The sequence below is a fragment of the Cyprinus carpio genome, chromosome A17, assembly GCF_018340385.1.
Source record: "Cyprinus carpio isolate SPL01 chromosome A17, ASM1834038v1, whole genome shotgun sequence".
NCBI classification, from domain to species: domain Eukaryota; kingdom Metazoa; phylum Chordata; class Actinopteri; order Cypriniformes; family Cyprinidae; genus Cyprinus; species Cyprinus carpio.
Genome location: NC_056588.1, coordinates 21,036,430 through 21,051,075, shown reverse-complemented (window position 1 = coordinate 21,051,075; position 14,646 = coordinate 21,036,430). Strand labels below are relative to the sequence as shown.

General features: G+C 33.6%; 1 protein-coding gene across 1 annotated transcript; it reads right to left on the bottom strand.

The window, feature by feature from the left end:
- Positions 1 to 3,648: 3,648 nt before the first annotated feature.
- Positions 3,649 to 12,998, bottom strand: LOC109105601. The gene is made up of 7 exons (XM_042774575.1): positions 12,816 to 12,998; positions 8,137 to 8,167; positions 7,918 to 8,026; positions 6,615 to 6,775; positions 6,189 to 6,318; positions 5,392 to 5,418; positions 3,649 to 3,857 (listed from the first exon to the last, which is right to left on the bottom strand). The coding sequence occupies exons 1-7, from the start codon at positions 12,902 to 12,904 to the stop codon at positions 3,649 to 3,651; spliced, it is 756 nt and encodes a 251-aa protein (XP_042630509.1). The 5' UTR covers positions 12,905 to 12,998.
- Between the last annotated feature and the right edge of the window lie 1,648 nt (positions 12,999 to 14,646).

The window sequence follows — 14,646 nt, the reverse complement described above, 5'->3', positions numbered from 1 at the left end:
ATATTTCCCCTTTTGTAATCTGAATTCCCCTGAAATGGGTATAATAAGCAAGTGTGCTAATTAAATGGTGCATAAATAAAAATTAGTCATACAGTGCACAAAATATCTGACAACAATTTTCATCATTTTCTCCTACAACATTCATAAAATATCTCTATCTAGTAACTCACAGTGTTTTGATGCAGGTCACAGTAGTTTTGTTAATTATTTGTGCACCTTTAACTCATTTCTCTTTATCAATTGTATTGATGGGGATTAATCCAATTGCATTTTTAGTAAATATTAAATATTTGGGGTCGGCAAGATTTTTTAAAGAAAGGCTCTTTATACTAACCAAAACGCATTTAGTTTGATAAAAAAATACAGTAAAATATTCTAAAATACATATTACAACAGTTTAAAATAACAGTTTAAAATGTAATATATGTTAAAATGTATTTTATTCTTGTGATATTAAAGCTGAGTTTTCAGCATCATTACTCCAGTCTTCAGTGTCACATGATTTTTCAGAAATCATTGTAATATGCTGATTTGCTGCTCAAGTAATATTTTTTATTATCAAGAAAAAAGTTGTGTTGCTTGAAAAATTTTTTTCAGGATTCCTTAATGAATAGAAGTTCAAAAGAACAGTCATTTCATTTGAAATAGAAATCTGTTGTAATTGGACTAATAATGTCTTTACTGTCACTTTTGATCAATTTAATGCATCCGTTTAAAAAAAAAATCAAAAAATCTTACTAACCCCAAACTTTTGAACAGGTGCGTGTGTGTATATAATATCTCTTCACTATGACAGATTTTCAATTTTGGGTGTACTGTCCCCTCCATTCAAGCAATACATGTCAAGTTGTGTGCTAATGGAGAAAATAAGCTATTTTGTCGACACTAGAAACCAAAGACTGATATAATTTGATAGAAAATGCTTGCCCAAAAACTAGAAAAATAGATACTGAATAGCTGCTGATACAAAGGAAGATTAAGAGACTAAAAGTGTAAAACTTGAGTGGAACAGTAAAAAAAGATAGAAAAAGAAACATTTTATAAAACATAGTAAAACAAATGAATGCACCGTTATTAGGCTTAGGCCAAGATGCTGGTACAGGTTTATGTAAAATATAACCTTAAATATTGTGAACATTATAAAGTATTTAGCTATTTAAAATGGCATTCTTTCATTTGCCATGTAAAATCTGGCTGTGCATGACACAATATTTGACCTTCAACAGTCTTATATCTCTTTCTAAGAGAATTAGTGGCAGATGGAAACGTTTGTGCTTAACAGAACAGCTTTGCCCTTCATTTCATCGTAAAGTAGATAAATACTAAAAGTGTTGTCATTGTGCCAGTTCTTTTTTCTCATTTACATTGAAATATATTCTTTAACAATAATTAGTGTCATATACATGTTTCATAAATGCATAAAACGCATATTTGTATTCTAAACCTATTTGATTATTAGTAAAATAAATAGCATTGTCTTGCATTCCACAGACACATTCAACCACATTATGTACAGCAAGTGCATTAAAAAAAAAAGCATTGAATAAATAAAAAAGCTCATATAATGTGATACATTGGTTCATAGAGAATACAGTGTGCACATTCTGTAGAGCCTGACTGATTTTGGGTCTGATCTAATAATGAGTCAATGACATAAGGGTGTTTACGATAAAAAAATAAAATAAAAAAAAAATAAATAAAAATTGTATATAAAAATAATTTCAAATGTGTCAAGTTCTTAGAAATGTAATCTTCGTATTCATATTGGTATCAATGATTCTGAAAATTATATATATATATATCTATTAATATATTATATATATATATATATATATAATATATATATAGATATATATATATATTTTTTTTTTTTTTTTTTTTTTTAAATGTTATTGCATGACTTGAAAACCATCATGTGGCGTAATTATCAGTGCAATAAAAGTAATAACACAATTTTCCTCATTTGTGTACAACATTTTAATATTTACTTTAAATCATTTAAATATTATTTTTATATTTATCATTTTTCATTTTTTAAATAAAAAAATCATGAATTATTAATTAATTAAATCATCAGATTTAATATATATATATATATATATTATATATATATTATATATATATATATATTATATATATATATATATATATATATTAAGATGTTTTGAAGCTGTCATGAAAAAAGCCATTCTTGAATATGTCCTGAGGATAAACATATTTCCAACTCAATCCTGTCTTTATTTTTGTTTGTTCTCTTGAATCAGAAAGCCCTTATATTGGCTATTATATCCTAAGACAAAAATAGTGCTTTAGAAATGAACCTTTTTTGATGCAAAACTCTGAGGTAAATATTATATGAAGCAAAGAACACAAAGAACAGCACTAGCAGGAAATGATCCAGCCATGCGTTTGCTCATTCTATAAGCACATGCGATATGCGTGTGTCTAAGTGTTTTCAGGCACTAAAATGGAACTATTTGTGACAGTGCACATGTCATTATGCATGTGCTCACCGTTACACCTGGCTCTTTTCCAAACTGCTTATTAAAGACCAATATAGGAATTCAATATATTGCATGCCTAATTTGACTGATAATACTGACCTACCAAATATATCAGTCGGGCTCTACCTGTGGACAGAATTCATTCAGTAATTTTCTGTATTGACAGTCCTGTATAATTTCAAGTGCTAGAAGTTTTAACTAATATTGCTGCACAAGTATTCTTCAGAAAAGGACCAAAAGATGCTTTAAAGAAATAGTTCAGCAATAAATAATAAATATTACTTAAAATGTACTCACCCTCAGGCCATCCAAAATGCACGATGAGTTTGTTCTTCTTGTTTTGGAGAAATTTTAACATTGCATTACCCTGCTCAACAGTGGATCCTCCCACAGTGAAGTGGGTTGCAGTCAATATTATAGTCCAAACAGCCGAGTTAAAAAATGTCACATTAATTTGCAAGTAAAAAATATTGAAAGTTTCTTAAAAACGCCTTAATGGTGAATTTGTTTCTCACAGACACACAGCGTTTTGCTTCACAGAACGTTAACTGATGGACTGGAGTCATGTGGATTACTTTTGAATCATAATGATGTTTTTACTCTCATTCTGATGGCACCCATTTACTACAGAGGATCCACTGGTGAGCAAGTGATGTAATGCAAAATTTCTCCAAATCTGTTCTGATAAAGAAACAAACATGTCTACTGTATATCTTTGATGGCCTGAGGCCTGATTACGCCTATTCCTTAAAAACATATCACCCAGAACCACTATAAGAGGAAAAAGAGCTACATACAGAGATCTAAATATATATGGCTCCATATAATGAGGATGTGGCATTAGCTATGCCACCATAAAGGGCAAAAAAGCACACCATCCATTAATGGTGTGGAAAAGCACATGGCCTTTAATCAACCACAAAGTAAAAGAGGTGGATGTTGAACATTCTCAGAGACTTCGACTGGAGGCCAGTCTGATTATAACAGTGAAAATCAAGAAATAATAATAATAATTAAAAAAAAAAAAAAAGAAGAACCTTTATACAGTATATATTTTTTTCCTCCACAGTCCTTCAAAAAACATCCTGACCTTTTATGTTTTTTTTTTTTGCCCATTGCTGCCCCCCCATGTGGTCAGTTATGGTCATTGCATGGTCAGCCAGATCCAGCAGGCCCAAACGATCTGTTTGAACTGAAGCAGGTACACAGCCAGTGCTGTCTGCAGCTCTCTTCGCAGGCACGCTGGGGTCTTCGGGCGGTCCGTGCAGTACAGTGCTACACCCAGCGCAGACAGAAGCAGGAACAGGCAGGTGAGCAGGGCTAGGTGCAACCGGCTCTGGGGGGTGTCGTAGACTGGAACACAAAATCCAAAAAGATTTGGCTTAAAATACTAACTATTTTGCTGCGCACAGTCTAAAACAGAGCCACATGACATGCAGACAAACATATATGGCCACAAATTAAGAATAATTTTGTTTTTATTCATTTGTTTCTTCATTTTATTAATTCATGGCTACGATTTACTATTCGTTCCTTAGTTTTAGTTAAATCATGGCCACAAATTAAAAATGAGTTCTCGCAACTTCTATAGTATTTGATGATTGTGGGCCATGGTGTACTAATTATATCCCTCATTTTGATTTATTAAAACAAGGGAAGTTAATTAGTACAGCGTTGCCATGATTTACTGAGGCGTTTATACAACACCATATTCAACTAAAAAACAGAAAACTTCTTATGCGTTTTGGCCATTTATTTACGCGACAAACCCATTTTTGAAATGGGTTTCAAAGTGTACTTTTTCCATTTTAGTACATCGTTGTTGTGTAACCGTACCCTAAAGGAGGGGAAAAAATAGTACAACACGGCCACAGTTTTACTAAAACGAGGGGAACAAATTCTTAATCTGTGTTCATGATTGAACTAAAACGATGGGAACAAAATATAATAAATAATGGGAAACAAATTCTTAATTTGTGACCACAATATATATCTTTTTTCCTACATGGTCATGTGTGGGGCTCCGTAGTAATTATTTAAAATGCGCTCTAGGCATTTTTTTTTTTTTTTTTATGTTTTTATAAACTTTTATCATTCATTTCAATCATTTTGCACATTCACAGGCCATCCCATACACTGTACAGAAAAAAAAGCAAACCGTGTGAGCATGCTAGTTAGCTGTTAGCTTGTCTTGTGAAAGGCTAATTTGCTAACTTTGCTTTAGATAACACTGATGTTACGTATAAAAAAAATCATTTGAATGCACATTATATGTATTTTAGACAGCAAAAAACAACCTTTATTTGACCAAAAATTCCATAATTGTTAGCTGACAATCTAGATGAATGTATTGTTTACTATGGTTTTCTAAGAAAGGGACACTACTTTTTTATTCAAAATGAATACTGACAAAATATTTTTCATACATTTTGGCTTTAAGAAGATGCCGTAAACTCACAAACTCATAATTACGGACTTACAGAAGTGGGAAGAATGAAATTTCCATTATCACACGAAGGTAGCATTATTTACTAGATAAGTCTGGGGGAATTCCACAATGGCTAAAATTGCTAACTGCACTTTTAACCAAAAAAAAAAAAAAAAATAAATAATAATAATAATAATAAAATAAATATAATAATAAATAAAATAAATAAAAACTTTCTTTTGGTTGTACATGCATGATATACCTCAATGAAATATTTCAAATAGGCAAAGGCAAACAAATTGTAGCTCCATTCATGTAAACTTATAAAACCACAGCAAAAGGCTACTTTATAAATGCTCAGGCTGTTCTGAGACCCAGATTTCATGCAAGAAAATCATGCATCTTTTCATGCAGTTTTGAGATCCACTACACTGTCCAACATATTTCTTATCTACTTACCTCCTAAACATTCATAGTATGGAATGTCTGGAAACCCAACATAAAAGGTAATAATGGTTTAGGTTAGTCAAGTTAGTCAAAATCTTTGTAAAACCCATAACCATTCATAAAACTACAGGTGCAGGCACATTTACCACTCCACAGAATCCAGACATTTCAATAGCAATCCACACAATCTGGAATTTCGCATGAGGGCAAAATATTTCCCTTACGCAAATTGGTCACACCTATTCAAATAGGTCGCATCGATTTGCCACATTGAAAAACAGACTGCTGCTTGGTTCATACATCACTACAACATTGACAACTGACAAAGGACCTTTGCTTGTGAAATTTCACTAATGTGACCGCACTTAAATCTTTGAAAGCACATGACCTTCATTCATACTGGGTTTTGCCATAAGCTCTCGAGAGAAAGCCAAACTGTGCATCTAAACAAACAACACTGGTGCCCTGAATTACTATCTTCCTTAATTCCTTAAATTAAATTCCTCGTTTCATTAACATAACAGTGTTGTTGGCACAGATTGCACACTAACTAATTTGCATGTATAATTAATCTGGAAAGTAAATCACTTGGGTATGTTTGTGCATCCCTTTTTTTCAAAACAAGTTGATTCATTAACCGCAGACCTCAATGAGAACAATCTTTTACAACCCACTTCAACATGTTCCATTTACTTTACTATTTTCAAGTGCCAGCTCTTAATAATGCAGAGAACCACTTTAAAGAACCGTTCAAAGAGTCTCTGGAGACTTTAGGGACTTCTAGAGCAGGTTTGTTTGAACTCTCTCACCATGAACAGTGATCTCCGGCTCTCTGAAGCGAACCCGCCTCTCGCTTTTTCGCTTGCTCGATGAGTCTGACTCCACGTTGCTCACATTGGACCTTTTCAGAATAGAGGTGGGCAGTTTTTCATTTATGACCTGAAATCAGAAAAGACGAAACTATTGACTTCCAAAATGTTTGATAGAGGCAATATAAAGTCATTTGACTGTGGCAGTAGATTCCTATAACTTTACCTCTGATTCCTAAGACCTTTTGACATTAACACACATTGCATGTGACTAGATTGTTTGCAATAAGATGCCAAAAACATAAAAGTTGTTGAAAACCATATTGATCCAACATGAATGCAAAGAGTACATTTCTAAAAAAAATATATTTTTCTTTTTCTTTATCATGGTGTCAGAGTGTCAAGTGTCACCGGCTGCAGTATAACCTTCGTTTTAGGAGTTTCCTGTTGTATGTATGGCTCTTTTCTGTGTCGCAGCTCAGCGTGTCTGTCTTTATGGCTATGAGAGATGCTACTCAGAGCATCGCTGAATGACTCGGTGGCCGAGAACCTTTTGGAAAGAGTCGACACACACTCTCCCAATGAATCTGTAACATAAAAAGCACTTTACAAACTGCAGAACAACACATGTGACATCTCATCAGCAAAAAGCAACACGCGTATTTGTTTCTAGTTGGAACAGTTTGCATGATGAAACTATGACACAGTGCATTGCATTGAAACTATGTCAAGTGGCACGCAGGTGATATGTTGTGGCGAAAGCATTTTCTCTCAGAAAGCTGACTCTGCAGCTGAGTTTGATGTTCACGACACATTGCTGCCCTATACAATACATTTTTCATCGTCCAGGAAAAAGGCTATAGGGTAGACGCAGAACGACCTGTCCCTCCAGAAAACTAGCAAAACATTCATGCTTACAAAAATGCCCTGGCCTCAAACTGTCAAAGACACTACACAGCTTTTCTTCCTGAGATCTAAAACAACTCATTCTGGCGATTTAGCTCTGTGTACAGTCGTGGCCAAAAGTTTTGAGAATTACATAAACACTATTTAAAAAACAGTAGACTTCCTTGCTTCCTCACTAAGTGGAAGGAGTAAATGGCTCTATATGAGTAACATTCTTAAAATGGCTTTCACTAGAAGCTGCTTCTAAGCTACTGCTATGACAATCAGAACACTTTACTAAGGATATGAAAGGCTGGGGTTGTATGGGCCTAGAATTTGCTGAAAATTTACCATTCAAAATGTAGATTAGTTTTTTTTTTTTTTTTCATCAGAACAGATTGGGAGAAATTTTGCATTATGCCACTTGCTCAACAATGGATCCTTTGCAGTGAATGGGTGCCGTCAGAATGAGAGTCCAAACAACTGATAAAAAATTAAAAAAACCCCCACAATGATTAGTAATCAACATGACTCCAGTCTATCGATTAATGTCTTGTAAAGACGTATAAAGTTAAAAAAACGTCTTGATGTATTTGTTTCTTATCAAAACACAGCTTTCCGCTTTACGAGCCATTCATTGACAGACTGCAGTTGTTTGGATTTCTTGGGACCTATTCTGACGGCACCCATTCACTGTAGAGTAAATATGAAGGAATTTGTCAGAAACTATGCGTAAGGTAAATTTTTATATTAGGACAATTAGCCTTCTGTAATTGCTGTAATGTTTTCAAAATGATGTTTTAGTTCAATTTGATACTGAAGAAATTTTCCATTGTTACATTACTTGTATATTCTGTCTTGCCGATCTCAGCATAGACAGTGGCCAGCAGCTCCAGACTCCGGGCTGTGATCGGATGATCGTTACCAAAAGCCCTCTGGTGGATTTTAGTGGCCTAAATGGGAATAAAATGGAGAAAATACAATTACTTTGACATTTCTTCAGACTTTTCCTCTTTAAAAGCCTTCTTGCATACAAACTATAAACTAAACACAATGTACATACCTTGCCACTGTATTCTAAAGCAAGATGGGGTCTGAAAGCAATTGAGAGTGACACAAACATTAGAAATTATGGTCCAAAATGGATATTTTGCATCTGTGAAATTGCTCTTGACAAATTCAAGAAAAAATGTTATTTTAAAAAAGAAAATCACAACTGATATTATTACTAGTTCTTTTATCACATTAGAAAAGAGTGGTCAAATGCATTGCAATGTGAGGTACAATATTCCTTTCAGGGTGTTTCATGCATACACAGTGTGCAGTGTACATAGTGTGTAAAAAACACTGTAAGTAGTATGGAAGTGTGTAGTCTGAACATTACTGAGCACCTGTCTGTCTGTTTACTGCATGTGGGAGAGAGATTCATGCACATGTTGTCTTTCATCAATCAGCAAATCTATATCATTGATTACGCCTTGGTTGACCTTTTTCTATTACAGCAGTCATAAAGAGTGAGAGAATAAGAGTGTATTTGCAAAGAAGATCCAGTATAATATCACATATTTCAACATAATATAGCAGATGATATCAAGTTTATTTTCTTGTCAAAACTATTACAGCAGGTCAGTATTTCTAAAAGGAAGTGTGAATGAAAGAGAGAGACTGTCAGGCAAACACTTGACATTCACTGTATCTCTCACCTGCTGTAAAACCCTAAAAAACCTTCTTGACATACACATCTTAATCATTATTTAATTGTTTTTATTTTATTTTATTATAAATCCATTTTCATGTATTTCTTGTATATATATACTGTATATATTTGGGGAGTGAAACCACATGACATTTTATAGTCTGAACTAACCTTGTCTTCTCTTAAAATTGTAAGATAATATTCATATTTTAATAATATCTCATGATCTTGTTCATACTTCAAAACTTGGTTAATGTTAAATACTATACACTTGTAAAAAAAAGAAGTGCACTTAATTGTTTTGAACATACTCTTGTAGTGTACTGAAAAAAAAAGAATAGTATATATTTAAAAATCTGTACTTATTTATTAGGCCACTTAAAATAGAACATAAAGAGAGTATAAGTTTTTAAAAAAGGCACTCTGTAATAATGTCTAATGTATTTAGTACACACACACACACACACACACACACACACACACACACACACACACACACACACACACACACACACACACACACACACACACACACACACAAAAACATGTTTTACTAATCTTTTGTTGTACACTTTTTTTGTGCTAACATATTAAAGCACATGTACTTGTTTTTTTTTATTTAAGTTTAGCATCTATACTTTTATTTTATTTTCTATTTAAATGCAAAAAAATAAATAAAAAAAATGTATGTACTAAATTTCTACTTCATCATTGCAAACATATAATTAAAAATACATTTAAATGTGTGACATACAAGTTTCAATAAAAATTACATTTGAGTATAGTTTACCACAAATGCTTGTCAACAGATTCTGCAGTACACTTTAACCATATTTCAAAATATAACTTATTATAAATCCTTATGCATCCAGAAGACTCACATACAGTATACATTAATGCATACTGTATAAATAGCATGAGAAGTGAATATGCCCCTCCTCCTGTAAGTCATCACATGGTAAACACATGACTCACAGGATTCAGTACGTATGAACATCTGTTACAGAAGCCATAGGCTATGTATAAAACAAACACAGACAGATTTAAATAACAAAGACATGCATTATGAATTACGCCGGCAACAAGGTAGTGCAAACAATGTGCATCCTTTATATAAATCCTCTGTGACTCACAGTCTATACCATATTTTATCCATATAGATTCTGTTCTGCTTTCTTTATTTTTACCACAACTACAAATAGTATCTGGAAGCTGTTGTAAAAAAAAAAAAAAATAGAGCACGTAGGCATAAAGCTCCATTTGAGCCCGCTGGCCTGCACCTTTGCTTTATTTAAGCACAGATACAGAAAGCCACAGCACAGTCAGGCTCACCGAAGCATGCGGATGCATTACAGCACCCGTCACAACAAATCTGGGCACATATGTGCTGTGATTCCTAATGGAGCTAGTGGAAATGTGCCAGAGATATGGCACGCTCTTCTTTTTGGCAGGAACTCTTGGCATGTGTGTGAAGAACGGTGCTATTTGGATGGGAGACAGTTTTGTCCTCAGGGTGTACATTGAGAAAATTCCCTAGGGATTTTGGATGGAAGTTTTTCCTCATGTGATCATTTAGCACTAAATGGTCCTTATTGCAGCACTATTGTTTGATAAATTGACTTGTATTGTACTTTAATAATAATAAAAAAAATTGGATATAGGTCAGGAATTAAATATTGATTCCTTCTCATATTCTTAAAGTTCTGAATGTCATGTTTTTATACTCTTCCATACTTTTCTCTTGAATGTACAGCATGTTTTTAAAGCCAATACGTATGTCAGCGTGGTTATTATTGTCCTACGTTAATTAATAATGACTAGGTGTTGGTTTGCACTGTTTTGGATTGTCCTCAGGGGACATTTGATCGGACACAACATGGCAAAGGTCTCAGCTACAAGAGCACTTCCTGCCCCGACACTGAAAGATTCAAGAGGCTGAACCACTTCCTATTCACTCCATAGGGCTTGAGCTACATTTTGTGTCATAATTATCAGACCTTTAAAAGTAAATGTATTTGTTATCTTAAAAATAAATACAACACATTTTGGGTTATTAGGAAAAAAAATAAAAAAATAGATGGAGATGAAATATTGATTTAAGAGTCAATGATATGAGTGTTCACTGTCCATGATAAAAAAAGAAAAAGAAAAAAGCATACAATTCTAGCTTGTTTTAAAAGCCCTTAGAAATGTACTTTACTTTTTCACATATTTGGGGGGTCAAACCACATGACATTTTATCACCTGAACTAACCTTGTCTTGTTTTAAAATTGTAAGAGAATTTTCCTATTTTAATAATATTTTTAGAGACTTACTGACCTTGATACAAGGGTTATAAATGAGGGTTAACAGTTGTCATATCTTTGGTATCATTTCCTGTTGTATGTATGCATGCATGTATGTATGTATGTATGTATTTATTTATTTATGTTTATGCATGTTAGTTGGACCCAATGACTTTTTGGTAGCACCATATTACTTTTTTTTCTTTCTTTTTTCATTATTCTAAGAAAAAAAATATTTATTTATTAAATCATTTATTTTTTCATTATGATATCAGAAGAGTTGATCAGAACTGTTTTTCAGGACACGTTTTAGTTTTATGCTTCCCAAAATATCAATATGATTTCTTACTAACAAAGTCTTGTGGTCCAACTAATAGGTCAAAAAGATTATATTGTTTCATAATTGGAGACATAATGAGATTCTGTGATCTAATTGCATAGTTTTAAGGTGTTTTTTAAGCTGAAATACAGCTTCAATCAAGACTGCTGTCCTAGTTGACCAACAGATCTTGAAGATCTACCCTGATCAGGTTTCCACAGTTACTTGACCCAAAGAGTTTAAGGGATTACATACAAATGGTGTGGATACCCCCACAATTCATTGTCCTGTGAAACACTATCTTATTGGGGAAGCAATAAAACAATCTCGTTCTCATTCAAGTTTAATGTCATCCACTCTCCAGCAAGCCGTCTCCTTCCATGAGACAATCAGGTTAAATGCTTAAAGTCCCCAACCAGTGCCAACTGTGGGTCATAAATGTCCTCAAATGTATGTGGTAGTGGCCTTACAAAAGAGCGCCTCATCATGTTAAGCCCCCGGAGGAAAGCGGACACCTCACTCAGAGTGTCCCAGTAACATCTGAAACCTTGAGACTCACATAACACAAGTCACCTTTCTCTCTCTCTCTCTCTCTCTCTCTCTCTCTCTATATATATATATATATATTTAAAAAAGTACTTTTTAAATCAAATTAGGTAGAATCTGCTTATAACTGAAATAATGGAATGTTATTTGATTGTTATGTTGTCGAACTGTATATATTTATACTGTATATAATGTATATAAAATAAAATATACAAATAAAATAAATACACCAACACAATATAACATTCAAATAATTAAATATATAATATTCAATCATTCAAATAAATTCAAATAAGTTAATTACATTTAAAAAGTATTAGTATTTTACATTATTTATATTATAATATTTTGTATTAAAAAAAAGTATTTTAAAGGACAAATCAGTTAGAAATTATGCTTATAAATAACTTTTTTTTACAATACATTAAAACATTACACTTTAATAAAACCAGTTACATTAAATGTTACCATATGAAACAATTGTTCAGTCTCCAAAACTGCATATATATATATATATATATAGATATATATATATATATATATATATAGATATATATATATATATATTTATTATAGATAGATAGATAGATAGATATTTGTGTTTGTTTATATTTAATGAAAAGTTACTACAGCAGCAGTCAAGTATTTCATGAATGAGACATAAACAAGACATCCAAGTGTGGACAGTCAGCATAAAATAGAATTGACTCAGTGTGTCCAAATTGTGTAAGACCAGTTGAATGCATCTTCCTAAATTTTGTATCTAGACATAAAATGCCCTCTATCACAGAAATTACTCTTACTTACTATATTTGGCATGCCAGTTTTGTCAAAGTTAGTCTGCATGCTGTATATATATGCAGTATCATTTTTCACAGTCAGTTCAATCGCCTACCTTTTGCTCATGATGCAGAGCTGAGCCAGTCTCTCAAGATCCTGGGCCTGTGAAGCCTGTGTTCTGATAACTCCTCTTGAGACAGACATCCTGAACGTTCCCAATGTTCCCTTCTTCTTGAGACCCTGATTCACACAAAGTCTGTCAGAAACCTCACAGCACTTACAGAGACTCACACGTACAGAGACAACAAGACTGTGACAGGAGTGAAAAAACAGAGAGGAAGGGGAGGGAGGGTTGTGAGAGAGAGAGAGGCCGGCCGATCGCTGCCACCACACCCACAGATTCAAATGCTCTTACAAGGAAATGAGACGTATGAAAAACAGAAGACTAAGAAGACCAGCAGGAACAACCAGCTTTGAGCATTCAAAGAAGACAATTTCAAGAAAAATTACAAAGCAATACAATTGTCTGCCTGGCTACCAATGAAGACCTGAACCCCTAATGTTTCTGAAATCCAACTTAATAAAGAGTATTCCTTTCTCATGTTTCCCAAACTTTCACAACATTCTTTCCACAAAAGGTGACATTTTGAAAAATATACTGGTGACTCTTAAAATGTCAAAATTCTCTAAAGTTACAAAAAGTAAAGCAAATTCCAAATCTTCTGAAGTCAAACTATCATTTTGTGTGAGGAAGAGGCTGAAATTTAAGCCGCTGTCACTGAAATCGCGACATCCGCTATAGTTCTCCCTGGCACATTTTCATGTGAATGCCAGAAATAGTGATGTCTAATGCGTAAATGAATGGTTCTTCTGAGTCATATCTTTGTTTCCTTTTGTGTTCTATGAAAAAAAGGAAGTCACACAGGTTTGGAATGACATGAGGGCAAGAAAATTCTTCTTCTTTTGGGGGTGTACTAACATATTATTAATGAAGATATACATTTTAACATGAGACTAGCATTATAAAATCATCAAGAAACCTTTCTGTGCAAAGTTATAAAAGTATCCAACACCTGTCATATAAACTAGTATCAATTTTGCACATCATGCAGAACAATGCCAGAAAGAGAGTGCTTGACCATTATGAAACTCTCTGTCTTTTCTTCTCTGTTAAGACTTCCATTGTAATGTCCAATATTTCACTGTAATTCTAACTGGAACCTGGAACAATCCTTACAAATCCCGTGAACTGGTAGAGAGCAATATTCTGAATCTAATTAACATCTCAGGACTACACAGTAAAATTATGCTGAAGTATACTTCGTTTTTATGTTTACAACAAGGAATGCGTATGCTGAGCATGATACAAATTTTGTCTGTATTAAGTATGTGTATGTGTGCACTGTGCTGATGATGAAAGTTGCGTCGGATGCACTATACGCATACCGTAGTGTACACATTAGAACAGAAGTACACTTTCGACACCACTTCATACCGCAAAAGTCGAAAGACATGAGCATATGCATGTTTACATAGAAACTAATGCATGCTTACATAGAAAAACAATGGCAAATTAGTGCAAAAACATGTTTCTGTGTGAACGGCCTCTAAGAACCGCATTTATGTATTCAAACCCAACTTTATTAAACAGGATTGATACATCTGTTGAATGCAGCAGTAACCATATCACTATATATACAAAGAAATTCTCAGTTTATTCGTGTATCCCAAAGGCATGATGGGAACTGAACAAGTTTGGGCCAGTGGAGGAAATCAAAGCAGGCATTCACCCAAAATGCTGAATCAGGCAGCGTTTCCAGGATACTCAACAGCTCTTTAATGAGGTAAATGTATAGGCTGGTCATATATTTCCCTAGACTCCTGTATCTCTGCCCATGCTAGAGATATATGCTGTCTCATCAGCCTGCAGACAGCCAGAGGAATGG

Bases quoted from the DNA above. Each gene is read 5' to 3' on its own strand.
- LOC109105601 (XM_042774575.1), bottom strand. From the start codon at position 12,904: ATGTCTGTCTCAAGAGGAGTTATCAGAACACAGGCTTCACAGGCCCAG. The intron at 8,027-8,136 runs GTATGTACATTG...ATTCCCATTTAG, and splicing joins CTTTAGAATACAGTGGCAAG to GCCACTAAAATCCACCAGAG. The intron at 6,319-6,614 runs GTTATACTGCAG...TTCTGATTTCAG, and splicing joins AGGAAACTCCTAAAACGAAG to GTCATAAATGAAAAACTGCC.